A 21,867-nucleotide genomic window follows, 5' to 3' on the forward strand; every position below is an offset into this window, starting at 1 on the left:
TCCCTTCTGTCTACTAGGTGACTTTAATGCTCACCACCCATTATAGGGTTTTTCCAGCTTAGACAGGCGTGGAAAACTTGTTGAAACGTTAATAGATAGACAGGATCTAACGTTGTTAAATACTGGCTCTCCTACCTGTGTTCATTTTCCTACCGGATCAACCTCTGCAATAGACCTTTCCATTTGCTCTCCAGTGCTCTATCCAAGTATCCAGTGTGTAACTCTTAATGACCCTCACAACAGCGATCATTTCCCAATAATATGCAAAGTTCAAACTTCCTGTTCATTACCAACAGACAATCCAGTAAAATGGAAATTTCCAAAGGCTGACTGCATAAAATATAGCGTGCTTGTCTCGTTCGACAACCATATCATACAGTGCTCTTCTATCAACCATGTTACTGAACATATAACAAACCAAATTCTAACAGCTGCAACCGCTGCAATTCCACAATACCAAGTCAGGAAAAGGCGAAAATTAAATTATTGGTGGAACGAAGAGTGCAACAATGCAAAAAAAGAGAAAAACAAAGCTTGGAATCAATTCCACAAACATCCAACCACTTCCAATCTTATTAATTATAAGGGACTTAGAGCAAGAGCCCGTTATATCAGACGGAAAGCAAAAAAAGAATCTTGGATTAAATTTGCTTCCTCAGTTAATAAAAAAACAGACATCAGACTGATCTGGAATAAGATAAAATTGTTAAATGGCAAAATTCCTCCAACATTTACTCCACTAATTAACTGGAATGGACAGGAACTCTCTACTCCTGCAGAAATCGCAAATGCACTAGGATCTGTATTTTCCCAGTTGTCCTCCTCAACTTCTTATGACCAATCGTTTCAAAAAATTAAAGGTGTAACTGAAAAATCCAAACTGAATTTCACTGACAGATGTGCACTAAAATATAATCAACCATTTACCATGGTTGAACTTCAGCATGCTCTTACCAACACAAGGAACAGCGCTGCTGGCCCTGATGGGATATTTTATATAATGCTCAAAAATTTAAATACAAAGTCACAGTCATCACTGCTGTTCTTCCTCAATCGAATATTCACTGAACATACATACCCAAGCTCCTGGTGTCATTCCTACATTCTGGCTATCCCAAAACCTGGTAAAGACTATTCTGTTCCTCAAAACTACAGACCAATTTCACTTACCAGCTGTCTGAGCAAAACCCTCGAAAAAATGATTCACCACCGTCTGACTTGGTATCTTGAGTCCCAAAACTTAAGGCACCTCCGTAGCCAGGTGGGAAGGAGCAGCAGTGCGTAGCACACGCTTCTTGATTAGAATGGGGTTCGAGCCTGTCACCACCAAATACGGAGAATGCGGAAAGGTCATGGAATGGCCACCGCATATCCCGGAGCAATATGGCCTTAGTTGCTAATGCTCCTAAAACAAAAAAAAAAAAAAAAACCCAAAACTTAATCAATAACAATCAATTTGGTTTCAGAAAAAATCGATCATCATTGGACCTTATGATTAAAGCCGAAGCAAACATCAGAAATGCATTCATCAAAAAGGAGCATCTCGTTATGGTCTGTCTGGATATTGAGAAAGCCTTTGACACCACATGGCGTTTCGGCATTTTAAAGGATCTACGTTCTCTTGGCCTGAGAGGAAATTTGCCATATTTCATCAAATATTTCTTAGAACAAAGATCCTTTCAAGTTCGTTACCAAGGAATTCTCTCTAAAAACTTTGTTCAGGAAGAAGGAGTCCCTCAAAGGTCCGTTCTGAGCGCCACTCTATTCGCAATTAGAATTAATCACTTAACTGAACTTATTCCGAAAACAGTGGACTCGTATCTTTATGCCGATGATCTCACAATCTCCTGCCACTCTCAAAACATGAACTACATTGAGAGACAATTGCAGATATCAATAAATCAGATCCAGATTTGGATGACACAAAACGGTTACAGATTATCCAGCCAGAAATCTACTGCCATTCATTTCTGTACCATACGTAAAATGCATCCTGATCCTGAACTCTGTTTAGATAACCATCTTATTCCAGTAGCAAATAGTATTCGTCTACTTGGCTTAATTTTTGACTGTAAGTTAAACTATCAAAAACACATTGAACATCTCCGGACAGCTTGCCAAAAAAAAATGAACATACTCAGAGCCTTATCAGCAACAACCTGGGGAGCAGATCGCTACACCTTGCTTCACTTATATAGATCCATAATTAGATCTCGTCTGGATTATGGCGCACCTGTCTTTGATTCTGCTGGGGAAAGTGTCTTATCTCGTCTTAGCCCTATTCAACATTCAGCTCTAGGTGCGTTCAGAACATCTCCAGTGCAAAGTCTCTATGTAGAAGCCTACGAAGCTCCTCTAAACATCAGAAGAAAGATGTTACTATTGAACTACGCAACCAAGATTCAAAGTCAGTCGACCCATCCTAATTGGTCAATATTTAATGATCCGCCACTGATGATATTTTATAGAAACAAACCACGAGCAACTAGGCCTGCAGGTATTAGCTTAATGGAACTAGCAGAAAACTGGAATATACAAATCAATAAAGTCCACCAAGAACCTACAGATCATGTTCCTCTATGGTCTGTCATCATGCCATGTTGTGACTATTATTTCCACCAATGGGGGAAACACTCTTTAATGGGTATTAACATCCAGCAGCTCCACACTGCACATTTACAAAGTTATCCCGACTTTGCGAAAATATATACTGACGGCTCAAAGTCTGAGAATGGATCAGGTGCAGCAGTGGTATTCCATGACACTATCACTTCCGACAGAATACAGCAATTACACCACTGAATTATATGCCATAAAACTTGCTCTGGAAAACATTTCCCATCTCTCAATCAAAAAGAGTATAATCTACACAGACTCGCAAAGTGCCCTATTAGCAATGCAAAAGATTTCCCCATCTACTCATCCGCTACTACAGCTAATCAGATCAGAATTGATTCGTCTCCGAGATCATCGGCAAAATGTTGTCTTCTGCTGGATCCCAGGCCATACTGGAATACCGGGAAACGAAATTGCAGATGATGCTGCCAAGCATCCATCCAGCACATCCCCAATGAATTTTCTGGTCCCGTTGAGGGATTACAAAGTACATTTACTAAATATATGTAAGGAACGATGGAAACTACAGTGGCAAACGCACATTCACGACAAACTCCTTGAAATTAAACCTATACCGCAATTATGGGCCTCCAATTTTCGCACAAACAGACAAGAAGAGGTTGTCCTGGCCAGAGCCCGAATAGGCCACACCCATTTGACCCATTTATTCCTGTTATCAGGTAATGACCCTCCACAGTGTTCACATTGCCACAAGCCACTCACAATAAAACACATACTCCTGGAATGCATCTTGTATAACAACTCCCGTCTAATTTCATTCACTTCTCTCTCAAACTTACAGGAATTGTCACTTAGCCATATCATAGGCGAAAATTCAAACCTTACAGAATTCTTTTTCTTTCTGAAACGAATCGGTTTATATAACTGTTCCTAACTGCTTCCATAGAAGCCAATAAAATTAGTACTAACTACTATGATAGGTGCAATATGGCCTAAGTAGCCTTTGCACCAGAAAAATCCAAGCACAACAACAACAATTGGTCGGATTACTGTTTCAAAACTTCTGATGTCAACGTTTGCTCAGATCGTGTCAGTGAAATTATTCTTGAAGGAATGGAATCCTTTATCCCACACTCCACTTTAAAATCTTGTCTTTTATCTAAACCTTGGTTTTCCAATAAATGTGCTAAGGCTGTTCAAGAGAAGAATGTTGCATATCGTAATTGGCTTGTTTCGAATTCTTCAGTTTCATTTTCTGCCTACACCAAAGCTTGCAACAATTGTAAAGCAGTTATTAATCAGTCCAAACTAGAGTTTCAACAGGCTAAGAGTCGAAAACTTGCTTCTTGCCCTAATGGTAGCCGAGCATTCTGGTCTCTTGCCAATGCTATTGGCCGCAACTTTTACCCATCTCTGCTCCCACCTCTGTCCAAACCAGATGGTTCTATTGTCACTTCAGCCAAGGATAAGGCTGACCTGCTAGCATCCCATTTTTCTTCCAGCTCATGTATTGATGATCTTGGTAAAACACCTCCCACCATTCCCAACACGCTCCATTCAATGCCTCCTGTGGTCTTCCCTCAAAAGGATATCAGAAGGATTTTGATGAATCTTGATGCTAAGAAAGATCCAGGTCCTGATGGTATTTCTCCACTTGTTCTCAAAACCTGTGCTCCTGAACTTACTCCTATTCTTTGCCGCCTTTTTTCACTTTCTTATTCCAAAGGTGTTTTTCCTTCTGCTTGGAAATTTGCTCATATCCAGCCAGTTCCTAAAAATAGTTACAAATCCCTCCCATCCAATTATTGTCCCATTGCAATTACTTCTACTCTTTCTAAAGTAATGGAGAAATCAATTAACCGCCAACTCTTAAACTACCTAGAAACTTTCCGTCTGATCAAAGATCGCCAGTATGGATTCCGTCAGTGTCGATCCATTGATGATATTCTGGCTTATTACCCATTTATGGATTAATTCAATGGAAAGGTTTGGTGAAACACAAGTAGTTGCTCTTGACATCTCATAGGCTTTTGATCGTGTTTGGCATAAAGGTCTTCTAAACAAGCTTCCATCTTATGGTTTGCCAACTGTTTTTAGTAATTGGTTATCCAGTTTTCTCTCTGATCGCTCACTTAAGGGTGAAGGCGCCTCCATAGCCAGGTGGGAAGGAGCAGCAGTGCGTAGCACACGCTTCTTGATTAGACCGGGGTTCGAGCCCGTCACCACCAAATACGGAGGATGTGGAAAGGTCAGGGAATGACCACCGCATATCCCAGAGCAATATCCTAGACTGCAGCAATAATTCAGACACAGCATGGGTTTGTTAAGGGAAGTTCTTCTCTGACAAATTTGATAGGATATTATGATGTAGCTACAAAGGAACTGGATGCAAAAAATAATTTTGATATCATATATTTGGATTTCAGGAAAGCTTTTGACACTGTTGCGCATGGAAAACCATTGTACAAATTGGAGCAGAATGGTATTAAGGGTAAGGTGCTACAATGGATAAAAGGATGATGGAGTGGGAAAAGACAGAGGGTGGTAATTAATGGGTGCTGCTCTTCGTGGACTAATGTTATTAGTGGAGGCCCACAGGGTTCGGTGTTGGGTCCTCTGTTGTTTTGTATATTTATCAATGATATTGATGAAGGTATATCAGGCTTAGTGTCGAAGTTTGCAGATGATACAAAGGTTGGCAGGGTTGTTAATGACAGTAATGGCAGTGTGCTACTGCAACAGGATCTAGATAATTTGGGCAGGTGGGTTAAGAAGTGGTAACTGATGTTTAACCTTGACAAATGCAAAGTACTGCATATGGGTAGAAGTAACCCCAGAGAAGCATATCAACTGTGTGGTACTACACTTAAGGTGGTAGAAAATGAAAAAGACCTGAGAGTAACTGTGCAGGCAGATATGAAGTTTTCTGAGCAATGCAGACAGGCTACCAGGGCAGGTCATGGGGTTTTGTCAATGATATATAGGAATTTTGCCAGCAGGGAAAAGCAGTTGATTGTCCCTCTGTATAAGGCAATGGTCAGGCGACAGCTTGAGTATTGCGTACAGATCTGGAGGCCTCATTTGAGGAAGGATGTAGCTTTACTTGAGTGTGAACAGAGAAGGGCAACAAGATTGGTGAGTGGAATGAAGGGATCCTCTTACCAAGAGAGGCTTAAGTTCTGCAAATTGCAGTGGCTGGAGACTAGGCACCTGCATGGTGATCTGATTGAGGTGTATAAGGCCTTGAATGGATTGAGCATGCTAAATTCTGATGGGATCCTTGCACTTGTTCAGATTACGAACCTAAGGGGGCATAAATTCAAATTAAGAAAAGACAGATGTAGAATAGATGTGTGGAAATTTGCCTTTAGCCAGCGGGTGGTTAATTGCTGGAACAGACTTCCATCTATCCTGGAAGTTGATAGGTTAAATAAATTTAAGGAGGAACTGGACAGGCATTTGGAGGGAATAGTGTGATTTTTTTTTCCCCCCTTGGCTGATGCTGCATAAGCTTGTACACCTGCTTTCTTGCATCACATGCTACTACTACTATAGTCTGTTTTGCATTTTGTATGCTGGCTAGTGGATTCAGATTTTCATCACAGAGGCCATTTACACTGCCCATGTACACGTCTATCACAAATGGAATCTTCATCCTGATCGAGAATTATGGCTTGGACAAAACTTCCTGGGGTAGGGCAGAGACTAACATAAGGGGCTGTTAACAACCACCACTATAACAAGCTCTCTCTCTCTCCTAAATGTTGGAAAGAACATCTTTCTCTACATGCTTACTTGTATGTTTACTGCCATTGATCCCTTATCTGTTCCCCTTCTTTCTGCCTTTGTTTTAATGGGAAGTTGAAGAAATTCCTATGGGAGTGATCACTTCACTGCAGTATCTGTCGGCACCTCGGTAGCCAGGTGGGAAGGAGCAGCAGTGCGTAGCACACGCTTCTTGATTAGACCGGGGTTCGAGCCCGTCACCACCAAATACGGAGGATGCGGAAAGGTCAGGGAATGACCACCGCATATCCCCCGAGCAATATGGCCTTAGTTGCTAATGCTCCTAATAACCAAATAACAATAACAAATAGCAGTATCTGTTCTGGCTAAGAAAAGACCATATCAGCCATCGGGGATAGCTTAGTGGAAGTTTGATAATGCTGACTGGAGTGCATTCAAACAGCTTGCATTATAAGTTTGACATCACATGAGTGTCCAGTTAGGAGTCCATAGGTGATGTAGTTATGCACATTACAGAAGTTATTGTCCACACAGCAGTAGTTGCAATTTTGAAAACATCTACATGGTTTCCTCTATTTCCCAAACCTTGGTGAAATTCAGAATGCACAGCAGCAGCAAGAAAATCCCAAAACAAGGCTTTTCTTGGAGTTTAATACACACACACACACACACACACACACACACACACACACACACACACACACACACACACACACACACACACACACACACAACACACATCATTTCTACTATAAGGTAGTTTTAATGCATCTTTTTAATTATATCTAAATTATGAAGTATAACTCCACAATATGAGAGATGCCTGATGGTGTGCACATTTTGATCTAAAATACATTTCTTGGCTAAATACCTAAGAGTATTTAGGAGTTTAATTATGCATGGGTAATGCATACACATCACTTCTACTACCAATGTACTTTTAATGCATCATTTTAATTATATCTCATTATTAATACCTTCACAATGAATTGCATGGCATTGCACTACCTCGAATAAGCATTACCCATGCATAATTAAACTCCTTCATACTCTTAGGCATTTAGCGAAGAAATGTGTTTTAGATTAAACTCTGCACACCATCAGGCAACTCTCATATTGGGGTTGTTACCCATAGAAACAGAGGCAAAAAACCTTGAAACAGTGCCATCTGGGTGGTGTTATCTGTTGAGAAGTAACAGTAGTCTTCTCCCTGGGTGAAGTGTTATTTATTCAATGTAATGCAATTCCTTATTAGCATTAGTAAAGGCATATGATGCAAGAAAGCAAACTTATATAGCATCAGCCAAAAAAAAAAAAAAAACAAACTCTTACCATTTCACCCATCCATTCACTACAAATGTGCCTAGTGCCTTGAACTTAAGGCCCGACCACATGAAAGTTTGTTCCGACTATCAACCATTGGCTAGCTAAAGGCAAATTTCCACGCATCTATTCTACAATTGTCTTTCTACAATTTGAATTTATATCTCCTTAGGTGAGTAATCTGAGCAAGAGGAAGAATCACATCAGCATTGAGCTTGCTCAAACCATTCAAGGCCTTATACACCTAAACTAGATCACCTTGCAGGTGCCTAATCTCCAGATGCTGCAATTTGTAGAACTTAAACCTTGGTAACAGAAACCCTTTGTTCCACTCACCAATTTCGTTGCCCTTCTCTGTACTCTTTCCAGCAGCTCTACATCCTTTCTAAAATGAGGCCTCCAGACCTGTATGCAGTACTCAACTTCATCTGACATCCATTTAGGCCTGACCATTGCCTTATACAGTGGGATAATCACCTCCTTATCTATGCTAGCAAAATTCCTGTATATCATTGACAAGACACCATGAGCTACTCTTGCAGTCTGTCTGCACTGCTCAGAAAACTTCAAACCTGACTGCACAATTACCCTCAGGTCCTTTTCATTCTCCACTATCTTGAGTGTGGTTCCACCCAGTTGGTACATTACTCTGGGGTTACTGCTACTGATATGCAGTACTTTACATTTGTCAATGTTAAACTTTAGTTGCCATCTCTCAGCCCATCTGCTCAACTCCCTGCCAGAGTTTAATAATCTTCTGGCCTCCACTTCCCTACATACTTCTTCACGTATGGATGTAGATGCAAAATACTCATTCAGTTTGTCAGCTACCTCAGCAGGGTCATCAACAATCGAACCATCTATGTCAAGTGGAGCAATCTGATTCATTCCCTTCCTTTTAGAGTTTATATAAGTTAAGAGCCGACCGGGCTAGCCAGGTGGGTCAAGTGCTTGCCTGGCAACCCAAAGGTCGTGGGTTCGATTCCCGCCTCGGGCTTGGATCAAAGTACTGCAAAAACCTTGGGCGGTGCATTATGGCCACAGAAGCCTATGCGCCAACAACTAACAAAAAAAAAAAATATATATATATATATAAGTTAAGAAGTCTTTACTGTTTTTCTTTGCATCCTTTGCCAAAGATTTCTGGTAAACTGCAATTGCTTGCATAACGTCCTTTGTGACTTGATTACAGACTAGCTTATATCTACCATAGGCATCTATGTCTCTTGATAATTTATATGCATCCCATGCATATTTCTTCCCTGCCACGAGTCTCATTTAGTTCATCTGACATACATTTAGGCTTAAACCTTTGACAGTATTCCTTAGTTGGTATGAAAAGGCAAGTAGCTTCCAAGATTAATTCCTTTAATGATTCTCATTTAGAATTTTCTGTAGGTAACATCATTAGTTGGTCCCACTGTATAGAATTTAAAAAATCTCTGACACCATTGTTGTCACCTTTACGAAAGCAAAAGCCCTTCCCTTTAGCCTTGATGGTAGTTACATCTTTAAGTAATTCCCACATCAGTACATTGTGATCACTGTCACCCAGTAGTTCCTTTATCAGTAAATTCTTAATGCAGTGATAATCACTGCTGATAATCAGATCAAGAGTATTACTCCCTCTGGTTGCCTCTCTAACATGGTGCTGTAGAAAACAACCAATAAATCTACAAAAGCCTTGCTAGTATGCGAGTGACCAACCCACAATTTCCAGTCTGTATCTGGGAAGTTAAAATCCCTAATTATAAGATACTCTGATTTACTGGCCAACTCTATTTCTCTGTACAGTTGTTCATTGTATTCATCAGGGTCATTAGGCCTATAACACACTCCTACGCTCAACTTGGTTTTCCCAGTGCTTATACCACACTAAACTGACTCAAGACTGCACTGTCCACCCATGTCAACTGGATGCACTTCCTTAGATTTTGTGTTTCTTAACAGCATCATCCCCCACTTCTATCCTGTCTATATTCTCTCTCTATGCATTGTATTCCCCAAATTCGAATTCTGCATTCCTTATCTGTATATGACACCATATCTCTGATATCTCAAAAACATTAGCCTTTAATGTCTTCACCAGCACCTCAAATTCATCAGATTTATTTACTATACTCCTAGCATTGGTGTACATGCAAGTATTCATGCACTTGTACTCACTCTTAACACAACTCAGGTATTTACTTGTTCCACGATGACCCCCCCCCCCCACCAGCATTTCTTGAAATCCCTAGTACCCTCTTTCCAATAAAAGCAGTGCAGGAATCACTTTCACCTCTGCCTGTGGTTACTGTCAAACTATTAGTCTGTGAATCCCCCCAAGCTAGCAGTTTTCTGTGGCCACTCATTGTGAAACTGCTAGCTTGGGGGGAGACAAAGACTAATGTATTAACAGTAGCCACTGACAGAGGTGAAAGAGATTCTTGCACTGCTTCTATTGGAATGAGCAGAAGCCTGAAAAACAAGATGCAGGATATTTCAGAGACTGCTGGAAGTCATTGCGGTACAAGTAAACACATGGGTTGTGTTAGGGTAGCTAAGAATAGAAACAGGTGCATGTATACTTGCGTGTACACCAATGCTAGTAGTTTAGTAAATAAATTTGATGAATTTGAGGTATTGCTCAAAACATCAAAGGCAGATATTGTTGGGATATCAGAGACGTGGTGTCACACAGATATAAGGAATGCAGAACTGGAATTTGGGGAGTACAATGTGTATAGAAAGGATAGACAGGACAGGAGGGGAGGAGGGGTTACGCTATTAGTTAAAAAACACATAAAATCCAAGGAAGTGAAGCCAGTCGACATTGATGGACAGGGCAGTGTCGAGTCAGTTTGGTGTGACATAAGCATAGGTAAATCAAAATTGAGAGTAGGTGTGTGCTATAGGCCTAATGACACTGATGAGTATAATAAGATACTGTACAGGGAAATAGAATGGGCCAGTAAATCAGAGAGTCTTATAATGGGGGATTTTAATTTCCCAGATATTGACTGGAATTTGTGGGTTGGTCACTCACACACTAGCAAGGCTTTTGTGGATTTATTGGATGATTGTTTTCTACACCAGCATGTTCGGGAGGCAACTAGAGGGAGTAATACTCTTGATCTGATTATCAGTAGTGATTCTTCATGCATTAGGAAACTGCAGATAAAGGAACCACTGGGTGGCAGTGATCACAGTGTGCTGAAGTGGGATTTACTCAAGGCGGTAACTACCATCAGAGGTAAAGGGAAGGGTTTTTGCTTTCGTAAAGGCGACTATGATGGTCTGAGACAGTATTTAAATTCTATACAGTGGGACCAACTGATGATGTTACCAACAGCAAATTTAAAAATGGGAAGCATTCAAGGAACTAATCTTGGAAGCTACCAGGCTTTACATACCAACCAAGAAATATTGTTCAAGGTTCAGGCCTAAATGGTTGTCAGATGAACTAATGAGACATATGGCAGAGAAGAAAAATGCATGGGATACATACAAATTAATGGGTGACATGGAAGCCTATGATAGATATAAGTTGGTCTGTAACCAAGTCACAAAGGAGATTAGGCAGGCAAAGGCAGATTATGAGAAATCCTTGGCAAAGGATGCAAAGAAAAACAGAAAAGAGTTCTTTACCTATTTAAACTCAAGAAGGAAAGGGATGAATCAGATTGGTCCACTGGATGTTGATGGTTCAACAGTTGAGGATCCAGCTCAGGTGGCTAACAATCTAAACGAGTATTTTGCATCTACATTCACACATGAGGAGTTATTCAGGAAGGGGAATGTCGTAGGTGAAGTAAACATTGGCAGTGAGCTAGATGATTTTCTAATAACTGAGAGGAAAGTGGAGGAGAAATTGTTGAGGATAAACATAAAAAAGGCACCCGGGGTGGATGGGATCTATCCAGTTATATTAAAGGAGGCAGCAAAGGAAGTAAGCAAACCCCTAGCCATAATTATGAGAGCTTCTTTGGACTCAGGGGAGGTACCCATGGACTGGAGATGTGCAAATGTAACCCCAATTCACAAAGGAGGATCAAAGGCTGACACAAGTAATTATAGACCTGTTAGTTTAACTTCGGTTCCAGGAAAATTAATGGAGGCACTGGTTAAAGAAGCACTGCAGGATCATCTGGACAAGAATTCAGTTATAGCTCAGACACAGCATGGGTTTGTTAAGGGCAGGTCTTGTCTGACCAATTTGATTGGATAATATGATGTAGTCACAAAAGAACTGGATGCAGGGAATAACTTTGATATTTATATATTTGGATCTTAGAAAGGCTTTTGATACTGTTGCGCATGGAAGACTGCTGCACAAATTGGAGAAGTGTGGCATTGGAGGCAAATTGCTGCTATGGATAAAGGGATGGTTGAGTGGCAGAAGACAGAGAGTGGTAATCAATGGACACTGCTCAACGTGGACTAATGTTATTAGTGGAGTTCCTCAGGGTTCAGTGTTGGATCCATTGTTGTTTTCTGTATTTATAAATGATACTGATGATGGTGTATCAGGCTTAATGTCCAAGTTTGCAGACGATACCAAGGTTGGCAGGGTTGTTAAGGACACTACTGATACTATGCTGCTGCAACAGGATCTGGAAAGGTTGAGCAGATGGGCTGAGAGGTGGCAAATGAAGTTTAACATTGACAAATGTAAAGTACTACATATGGGAAACAGTAACCCCAGATCAACGTATCAACTCTGTGGTACTACGCTGACAGTGGTAGAGAATGAAAAGGACCTGGGGGTAATTGTGCAGGCAGATATGAAGTTCTCTGAGCAGTGCAGACAAGCTGCAAGAGTAGCTCATGGTGTCTTGTCAATGATATACAGGAATATTTCTAGCAGGGACAGGGATGTGATTATTCCCTTGTATAAGGCATTGGTCAGGCCACACCTTGAGTACTGTATACAGGTCTGGAGGCCTCATTTCAAGAAGGATGTAGAGCTGCTGGAACGAGTACAGAGAAGGGCAACAAGATTAGTGAATGGAACAAAGGGTTGCTCTTACGAAGAAAGGCTTAAGTTTTGCAAATTACAAGAGCCTGGAGACTAGGCATCGGCGAGGTGATCTGATAGAGGTGTATAAGGCTTTGAATGGCTTGAGCATGCTCAATGCAAATGGGATTCTTCCTCTTGCTCAGAATAATCACCTGAGAGGGCATAAATTCAAATTGAGGAAGGACGGATGTCGGATAGATGTGCGGAAATTTGCCTTTAGCCAGCGGGCAGTTGGTTTGTGGAATAGACTCCCATCGCTTGTTGTTGAAGTTGATAGCCTAAACAAATTTAAGGCTCAGTTGGACAGGTATTTCGAACGAACGGAGGGGTGAAATGGGAGTAGTGGTTTTTTTTTTTTTTTTTGGCTGATGCTGAATAAGCTTGCTTTCTTGCATCATATGCCTCTACTAATGCTAATGTTAATACTTGTGAAGGTATTCACAATTTGAGATATAATTAAAACAATGCATTAAAACTGCCTTTGTAGTAGAAATTAAACTCCTTCATATCTTAGGCATTTAGCCTAGAAATGTATTTAAGGCTTTTCTTATTAAAAGGCATAGGGTATTCTGTTAATATCCACCACAGAAAATTTAATAATCGAAGATTCCCTTTGACATCACAGTCAAAGGGAATCTTGGGTCAGTTTTACTTCATCCATAACCCAATCTACTAGCTCAAAAGTCGTCTGGTATAAGATCTGGAAAATGAAGGGAAAATATACACAATGCCTTTCAGTAATCCTAGAGTTCAATGGATATAGTAGTAGTGGCATGTGATGCAAGAAAGCATGTGTATGAGCTTATGCAGCATCAGCCTCCAAATGCCTGTCCAGTTCCTCCTTAAATTTATTCAAACTATCAACTTCCACAACGACAGATGGAAGTTTGTTCCAGCAATTAACCACCCGCTGGCTAAAGGCAAATTTCCACACATCTATTCTACATCTGTCTTTTCTTAATTTGAATTTATGCCCCCTTAGGTTCGTAATCTGAACAAGTGCAAGGATCCCATCAGAATTCAGCGTGCTCAACCCATTCAAGGCCTTATATACCTCAATCAGATCACTGCGCAGATGCCTTGTCTCCAGCCACTGCAATTTGCAGAACTTAAGCCTCTCTTGGTAATAGGATCCCTTCATTCCCCTCACCAATCTTGTTGCCCTTCTCTGTTCACGCACAAGTAAATTTCATCCTTCCTAAAATGAGGCCTCCAGACCTGTATGCAGTACTCAAGGCGTGGCCTGACCATTGCCTTATACAGAGGGACAATCACCTCCTTCTCCCTGCTAGCAAAATTCCTATATATCATTGACGAAACCCCATGACCTGCCCTGGCAGCCTGTCTGCATTGCTCAGAAAACTTCATATCTGACTGCACAATTACTCCCAGGTCTTTTTCATTTTCTACCACCTTAAGTGTAGTACCACACAGTTTTTACATTTCTCTGGGGTTACTTCTACCCATATGCAGTACTTTGCATTTGTCAAGGTTAAACTTCAGTTGCCACTTCTTAGCCCATCTGCCCAAATTATCTAGATCCTGTTGCAGTAGCACACTGCCATTACTGTCATTAACAACCCTGCCAACCTTTGTATCATCTGCAAACTTCGACATTAAGCCTGATATACCTTCATCAATATCATTGATAAATATACAAAACAACAGTGGACCCAATGCCGAACCCTGTGGGACTCGGTGAAATTGCAGATCCAACTGCAGTTGGTAGTTGCAGTTGCAAATACTCTAAGGAAAACATTTGCAAAAATCTTTGCTTTAGCATCATTCTCCTCAGGTTCCTGGCCCTAAAAGAAAAAAGTGAGAAACCTATGTGTACATTAAACTTCTCCTCAAATGGGCTTGAACCATATAACAAACCCTTTACAGGTAGAATTAACACTAATTCTACAACACTCTTTCTTACACGAGCAAATACTCTCGGGCCAGATTACATCCAATATGAAATGATAACACGCATCCCACCACAATTTAAGAAAGGCGTCTCCGTAGCCAGGTGGGAAGGAGCAGCAGCAGCGCGTAGCGCACGCTTCTTGATTAGACCGGGGTTCGAGCCCGTCACCACCAAATACGGAGGATGCGGAAAGGTCAGAGAATGACCACCGCATATTCCCGGAGCAATATGGCCTTAGGTGCTAATGCTCCAAAAAACAAACAAACAACAACAATTTAAGAATTATCCTTATTTAATAGAATATTGCTTGAAAAAGAATTTTTGGACTGCTGGCAAAAGACAATGAGTCTTTTGTCCTTGTCTTTGTCTTCGTCCTTGTCTTCCCAAGCCCAGAAAGGATGCTAGAAATCCAAGTAAGTAAAACCCATTGCTCTGATAAACCATTTGGCAAGATCCAAGAAAGGACGATTAATGCATGGTTTGTATGGTATTTAGAAACAAATGGTTCCCTTTCCAGGATGCAATGTGCCATTCGAAGAAACAATTCCCTTTGCCTCATTTAATCAGAACTGGAAATATACATTAATGATGCTTTTATAGAGTCCAAGCACCTTGTGTCTGTTTTATTTGATGTTGAAAAAGTGTAAAACACAGCCATTGTAACTTGGCATATTACATGAACCTCCATAACGTCGTTGTGGAATTTGATAGCTTCAATAAATTCAAAGAAGAAGAACTAGACAAACTTTTAGAGCAAATGGATGGGTGAGATGGGAAGTGTGGGATTTTTTTTTTTTTTTTTTTTTGCTGGTGCTGTATAATTGCTTTCTTGCATCATACTAATGCTAATTTGATTGGATATTACAATGTGGTCATTGAGGAATTAGAGGCTAAAAAATAATTTTGATATCATATACTTGGATTTCAGGAAAGCTTTTGATACAGTTGCACATAAAAGACTGCTGTACAAATTGGAGCAGTATGGCATTAATGGAAAGTTGCTGCAATGGATAAAGGGATGGTTTAGTGGGAGACGGCAGGGTTCAGTGTTCTCGAAATCAGGCAGGAAAAGAAAAAAATTGCCATCCTACTACTTCAGACCTGGCAGGACAGATGGACTGCTACCGACAAGGGCCCAATCACCAAGAAATTTATACCGTAATGTGAATGCCGTATTTCCTAAATCTCCAACTTGGTTTTCTCCTGGTCTTTATACCACCTACCTCATTACTGGACACGGATCAATAAACCATAAATTAACATCCATGGGAATTATTGACAACCCCTACTGTGCATGTGGTGAAATAGAAGACTGGAACCATCTAGTATATACCTGTCAACACTACGAGGACCTCCGCAGCATCCTGTTTACTCGTATACAAGATAACCCTCAAGGAAATGAACACTTATTCATCACAGAAGAAAACTACTACTGTGAGTTTACCAAGTTTGCACAAGCCCTCTTCACAAAACGAAGCACCCTATTGCCAACACAAAATAGGAACAACCCAAACATCCGATCCTAACCTAACTGGCCAACCGATCTTAACCTGGATAGGATCAACTGGTGTATGGACCACCTCATTCCTCAGTGGCAACTTGCACACGGCTCTCTTGCTGTGTCTTATTTCTCATCCTTCTCGGGTTCCCCTTTCAACTGATGCCGCTTATTGCTCCATTGATAACCTGGGGGATACCTTCGCCTACATCCTCCATATTTCTAGCTATACCCTCCTTTCTTGCGTACACTCTGTACTTCCCCGACTCTACCTTTTTTTTTTTTTTTTTTTTTTTTTTTTGTTTCCATCCAGGAAGCTCTGGCGACCCTGGCGGAGACAAGCCAGAGAATAATGGGCAGACTGGCTACCTCTTAGTGGTGTGTGCGGGCAACGTGGAGTCCCACTAGGGGCCTTGCGGCCAAATGCCAGGACACACAACAGAACCTAACACAATATGTCATATACAACACACAACACTTTTCTGGCATTTACAGTAGTACTGTATTCCTTCACAGCGAACATATGGCACAGATGTGGGAAACCACAGGTGGCGCCTGACCCTAATACTATGCACACTATGTTCTCGTTCATTGTTGTTTTGTGTATTTATCAATGATATTGATGAAGGTATATCAGGCTTAATGTCCAAGTTTGCAGATGATATGAAGGTTGGCAGGGTTGTTAATGACAGCATGCTGCTGCAACAGGATCTACAAAAGTTGGTCAGATGGGCTGAGATGTAGCAATTGAAGTCTAACATTGACGAATGCAAAGTACTGCACATGGGTAGCAGTAACCCCAGAATAATGGGCCAACTGTGCAGTACTGCACTCAGGGTAGTGGATAATGAAAAAGACCTGGAAATAATTATACAGTCAATGAAGTTCTCTGAAATCCCCAGTACTGAGCAGAAAGACATGCTGCCAGGTCAGCTCATGGGGTTTTGTCATTGATATACAGAAACTTTGCTAGCAAGGATAAGGAAATAATTATCCCATTGTGTAAACCAATGGTCAGGCCACATCTTGAGGCCTCCAGATCTGTATGCTAAAGGCATACAGGTCTGGAGGCCTCATTTTAGGAAGGATGTAGAGCTCCTGGAACAGGTACAGAGAAGGGCAATGAGATTGGTGAGGGGAACAAATGAGTGCTCTTACCAAGAAAGGTAATTTCTGCAAGTTGCAGTGTCTGGAGGCTAGGCACCTGCAAAGAGATCTGATTGAGGTGTATAAGGCCTTGAATTTTTTGAGCAAGCTCAAGACTGATGGGATTCTTCCTCTTACTCAGATTATGCACCTGAGGAGGCATAAATTCAAATTAAGGAAGACAGTAGCAGAATAGATGTGCAGAAATTTGCCTTTTGCCAGTGGGGGGGGGGGGGTTGATTGCTGGAATAAACTTTCATCTGTCGTTGTGGAAGTTGACAGGTTAAATAAATTCAAGGAATAACTAGACAGACTTTTGGAGCAGATAGATGGATGAGATGGGAAGGTTTTTTTTTTTTTTTGTTTTTTGCTGATGCTGTATAAGCATGCTTTCTTGCATCATATGCAAGATGATATAAAATGCTAATGATATAGAATGGCATACTAATTTTAAGCTGTATTAAACTAATTATCATGTTGTGATAATCAGCATTATCACAATCTAAATTGTGATAATGCTGATTATCACAATTTAGATTGCTATATGAAACTTTAATGCAGCTTTTGAGCTTACTATTCAACTTAAAGATTGATCACTGTGTCATAATCAGCACAATGAAAACTATTAAGTGAAACTTGTCACATCTCATCATTTCATCCTTGTAAACTTAATACAGAAAGTATTAAGTTTACCAAAAACTCTTCTCTTCCTTACTGCAAGTACTTCCATTACTTTCAGAACTGGTCTTTTCTGCCAATTTATCTTGAAATGAAGGGCTCAGAACATCCTGACTGCCCTAAAAGTGCTATGACTAGACTGAAATCACTAAATTAATCTCTAAGAAACTAATTAGTTGCTCAAAATGAACATTGCTGCCTTGTATAATACACTCTGCATTTCCTATACAATTAAAATATTTAAAGAATACATCAGGAGTAATAAATTATATTTGTGTTTCAAATTCTTTTCTTCAGTAAAAATTTCTTTTATCCATTACTTGGTTGAAGGTAAAGAAAGCCAACATGAGAACCACACAAACTTCCTGGACAAAATCATTTCCCACAGTTTCTCCCTGCATTCTCGGTAAACAGATGGTCTGTGTTATCGGTAGTGCCAGTAAAATCGATATTGATTAGTTTTTTCTCATTATTAAAAGCAGATTATTGAAGTTCATTAGTGTAATTTACAGCTGAAGTAATTGTGTCTGAAATTTACTTACGTGTACACTCTCTAGATTGCCTCATTCTTAGGGTGTTTATCCCCACCCTATTCCCACTGTTTGAAAATAGGAAAACAACTCTACTGCCACTACCAATAACCCGCACTGTCTGTAGAAGTCGTTTTCCTATTTTAAAACAGTGGGAAGGGGGATAAACACCCTAAGACTGAGGCAATCTAGAGAATGTACCTGTAAGTAAATTTCAGCTGCAAAGGCATTACACTCATGAACTCTAATAATCTGCTTTTAATAATGAGAGAAAATTAATGAATACATCATTATCAACTTCTACTACCCCTACCGATAACACATACCATTTGTTTACGAAGAATTCAGGGAGAAATTGTGGTAGCAGGAAATGAGATTGTCCAGTAAGTTTCCCAAAGTTTGCTGTGGTTCTCGTTTTGGCTTTCTTTACCTTAGCCCATTACTTTTACTAATATGCATATCAAACTTGAAATATAGAATTTAATTATATAACTGGATATATTTTTGTTATTTTTAGATTGTAGGAGAGCAGGCTTTACAGCAAACAACCTTGCGTAATTTAGGTTTAACTCATGGGAAGGCAGTAATCAGGTAATATTAGCAGTAAAAATAGCTTTCTAGTGAAATGGTAATATTGTCACCTCTCTGTCGTGGAAGCCTTATTTATTAACTAAATATTCTAAACAATGATAATTCTTACTAAATGTATATTGAAGATTATATCAGAATCAATATATACTTTAGTATTAGTAGATGCATATGATACAAGAAAGCAAGCTAATACAGCATCAGCCAAAAAACAAATTCCCATTTCACACATCCATTTGCTCTAAAAGTTTGTCCAATTCTTCCTTTAATTTATTTAAGCTGTCAACTTCCACAATGCCAGATGGAAGTTTGTTCCAGCAATCAACTATCCACTGGCTAAAAGCAAATTTCCACACATCTATTTTACAACTGTCTTTCCTCAATTTGAATTTATGCCCCCTCAGGTTCGTAATCTGAGCAATAGGAAAAATCCCATCAGCATTGAGCCTGCTCAAACCATTCAAGGACATATACACTTGGGTTAGATCACCTCACAGGGTGCCTAGTCTCCAGACGCTGCAATATGCCTTTCTTGGTAAGTGGATCCCTCGTTACCCCTCACCAATCATGTTGCCTTTCTCTGTGCTGTCAGCATTATTATTGCAGTCTTATCTAGATGATCCTGCAATGCTTCATTAACCAGTCATTTCATTCCATTATTTTCCCAGGAGCAGAAGTTAAACTAACAGGTCTGTAATTACTTATGTCACACTTTTATCATTGGTTTGTGAATTGGGGATACATTTGGCCATCTCCAGTCAATGGGGACCTTCCCATAATTCCAAGAATTCTGTCATAATTATGGCTGTGGGTTTTCTTACTTCTGTTTCTGCGTCCTTTAATATAACTGGATAGTTGCCATCCACCACAGATGCCTTTCTGATGTGTAACTTCAACAATTTATCCTCCACTTTGCTCTCAGTTATTACAAAATCATTAAGCTCCCTTTTAGAGTTTAATAGGCTTCTGTCCTCCACCACTACAGAATTCCTTATGCACGAATGTAGATGCAAAATACTTGTTGTTTGTCAGCTATCTGAGCAGGATCATCAACAGTCGAACCATCGATATCAAGTGGAGCAATCTGATTCATTCCCTTCCTTCTAGAGTTTATATAAGTAAAGAAGACTGCTGTTTTTCTTTGCATCCTGTGCCAAAGATTTCTTGTAATCTGATTTTCTTGCCTAATGTCCTTTGTGACTTGATTAGCTTATATATACAATAGGCATGTATCTCCTGATAATTTATGTGTGTCCCGTGCATTTTCTTCCCTGCCATGAGTCTCATTAGTTCATCTGACATTCTAAACCCTTGACACTATTCCTTACTTGGTATGAAAAGGCTAGTAGCTTCCAATATTAATTCCTTGAATGCCTCCCATTTAGAATTTGCTGTTGGTAACATCATCAGTTGGTCCCACTGTACAGAATTTAAAAATTGTCTGAGACCACTGTAGTCACCTTTATGAAAGCAAAAACCCTTCCCTTTACCCTTGATGGTAGTTACATCTTTAAGTAAATCCCATATCAGCACACTGTAATCACTGCCTCCTAGTGGTTCCTTTATCTGCAGATTTGTAATGCATGAAGAATCACTGCTGATAATCAGATCAAGAGCATTACTCCCTCTGGTTGCTTTTTTGAACATACTGCTGTAGAAAACAATCAACCAATAAATCCACAAAAGCCTTGCTAATGTGTGAGTGACCAACCCACAATTTCCAGTCTGTATCTGGGAAGTTAAAATCCCTCATTATAAGATACTCTGATTTACTGGCCCACTCTATTTCTCTGTACAGTTGTTCATTGTATTCATCAGGGTCATTAGGCCTATAACACACTCCTACCCTCAACTTGGTTTTCCCAGTGCTTATGTCACACGAAACTGACTCAACATTGCACTGTTCAGCGATGTCCTTAGGTTTTATGTGTTTCTCAGCTAACGGCATAACCCTTCCTATCCTTTCTGTACACATTATACTCCCCAAATTCTAATTCTCCACTGCTAGCATTTGTGTGACACCATGTCTCTGATATCCCAACAGTATCTGCCTTTGATGTATTGATCAGCACTTCAGATTCATCAAATTTATTTACTATACTCCTAACATTGGTGTACATGCAAGTATACATGTACCTGTTCTTACTCTTAGTTACCCTAACACAGCCCGTGCATTTGCTTGTTGCTGTTGTTATTATTTGGTTTTTAGGAGCATTAGCAACTAAGGCCATATTGCTCGGGGATATGTGGTGGTCATTCCCCGACCTTACCGCATCCTCCATATTTGGTGGTTATGGGCTCGAACCCCAGTCTAATTAAGAGACGTGTACTACGCACTGCTGCTCCTGACTACGGAGGCGCACCTTGCTTGTTGCATGATTACCCCCGGCAGTTCCTGAAATTCCCAGCACCTTGCTTTCCAAGCTTCTGCTCAGTCTCGTAGAATCAGTGGAAGAATCACTTTCACCTCTTCTTGGAGCTACTGTTAATCTTTTAGTCTGTGAATCCCTCCAAGCTAGCAGTCTGACCCACCTAACACTGCCTAGGTAGTATTGCCAAATATTCATGCACCCTTTCTATTTAAGTGTATCCCGTCCATGTAACAGCAGCCTCTCCTGTTTACAATTACAGACCACGCTGAAAAAAATTCTACCCCATGAGCTTTGCACAATCTCTCCAGGGCCAAATTGATTGAGGAGGCTTTCATCATATACTCCCTCCTATCGTGTCTTCGCAGAATTGCAGACACTTTCAAATTTAACCTTAACTCATGATATTTTTTCAACATTGACCTGTTCTTGGTAAGTAAATCTGCAGATCTCCTACTCTTACTGTCAACAGTATCATCCTTTGTGACCTTAAAAGA

General features: G+C 40.2%; 1 protein-coding gene across 1 annotated transcript in view; it reads left to right on the forward strand.

Annotated features, from left to right (window-relative positions):
• Positions 1-21,867, forward strand: part of LOC150076681 (tether containing UBX domain for GLUT4) — a 328,877-nt gene that overhangs the window by 150,815 nt on the left and 156,195 nt on the right. Inside the window, exon 5 of the mRNA XM_090386552.1 lies at positions 18,931-19,004. Within this exon, the coding sequence (XP_090242678.1) occupies positions 18,931-19,004 (74 nt within the window). The remainder of the gene's footprint in view (positions 1-18,930; positions 19,005-21,867) is intronic.

The sequence above is a fragment of the Mastigoproctus giganteus genome, chromosome 12 (genome assembly GCF_048544385.1).
Source record: "Mastigoproctus giganteus isolate SK-2022 chromosome 12, ASM4854438v1, whole genome shotgun sequence".
In the NCBI taxonomy this organism is placed as follows: domain Eukaryota; kingdom Metazoa; phylum Arthropoda; class Arachnida; order Uropygi; family Thelyphonidae; genus Mastigoproctus; species Mastigoproctus giganteus.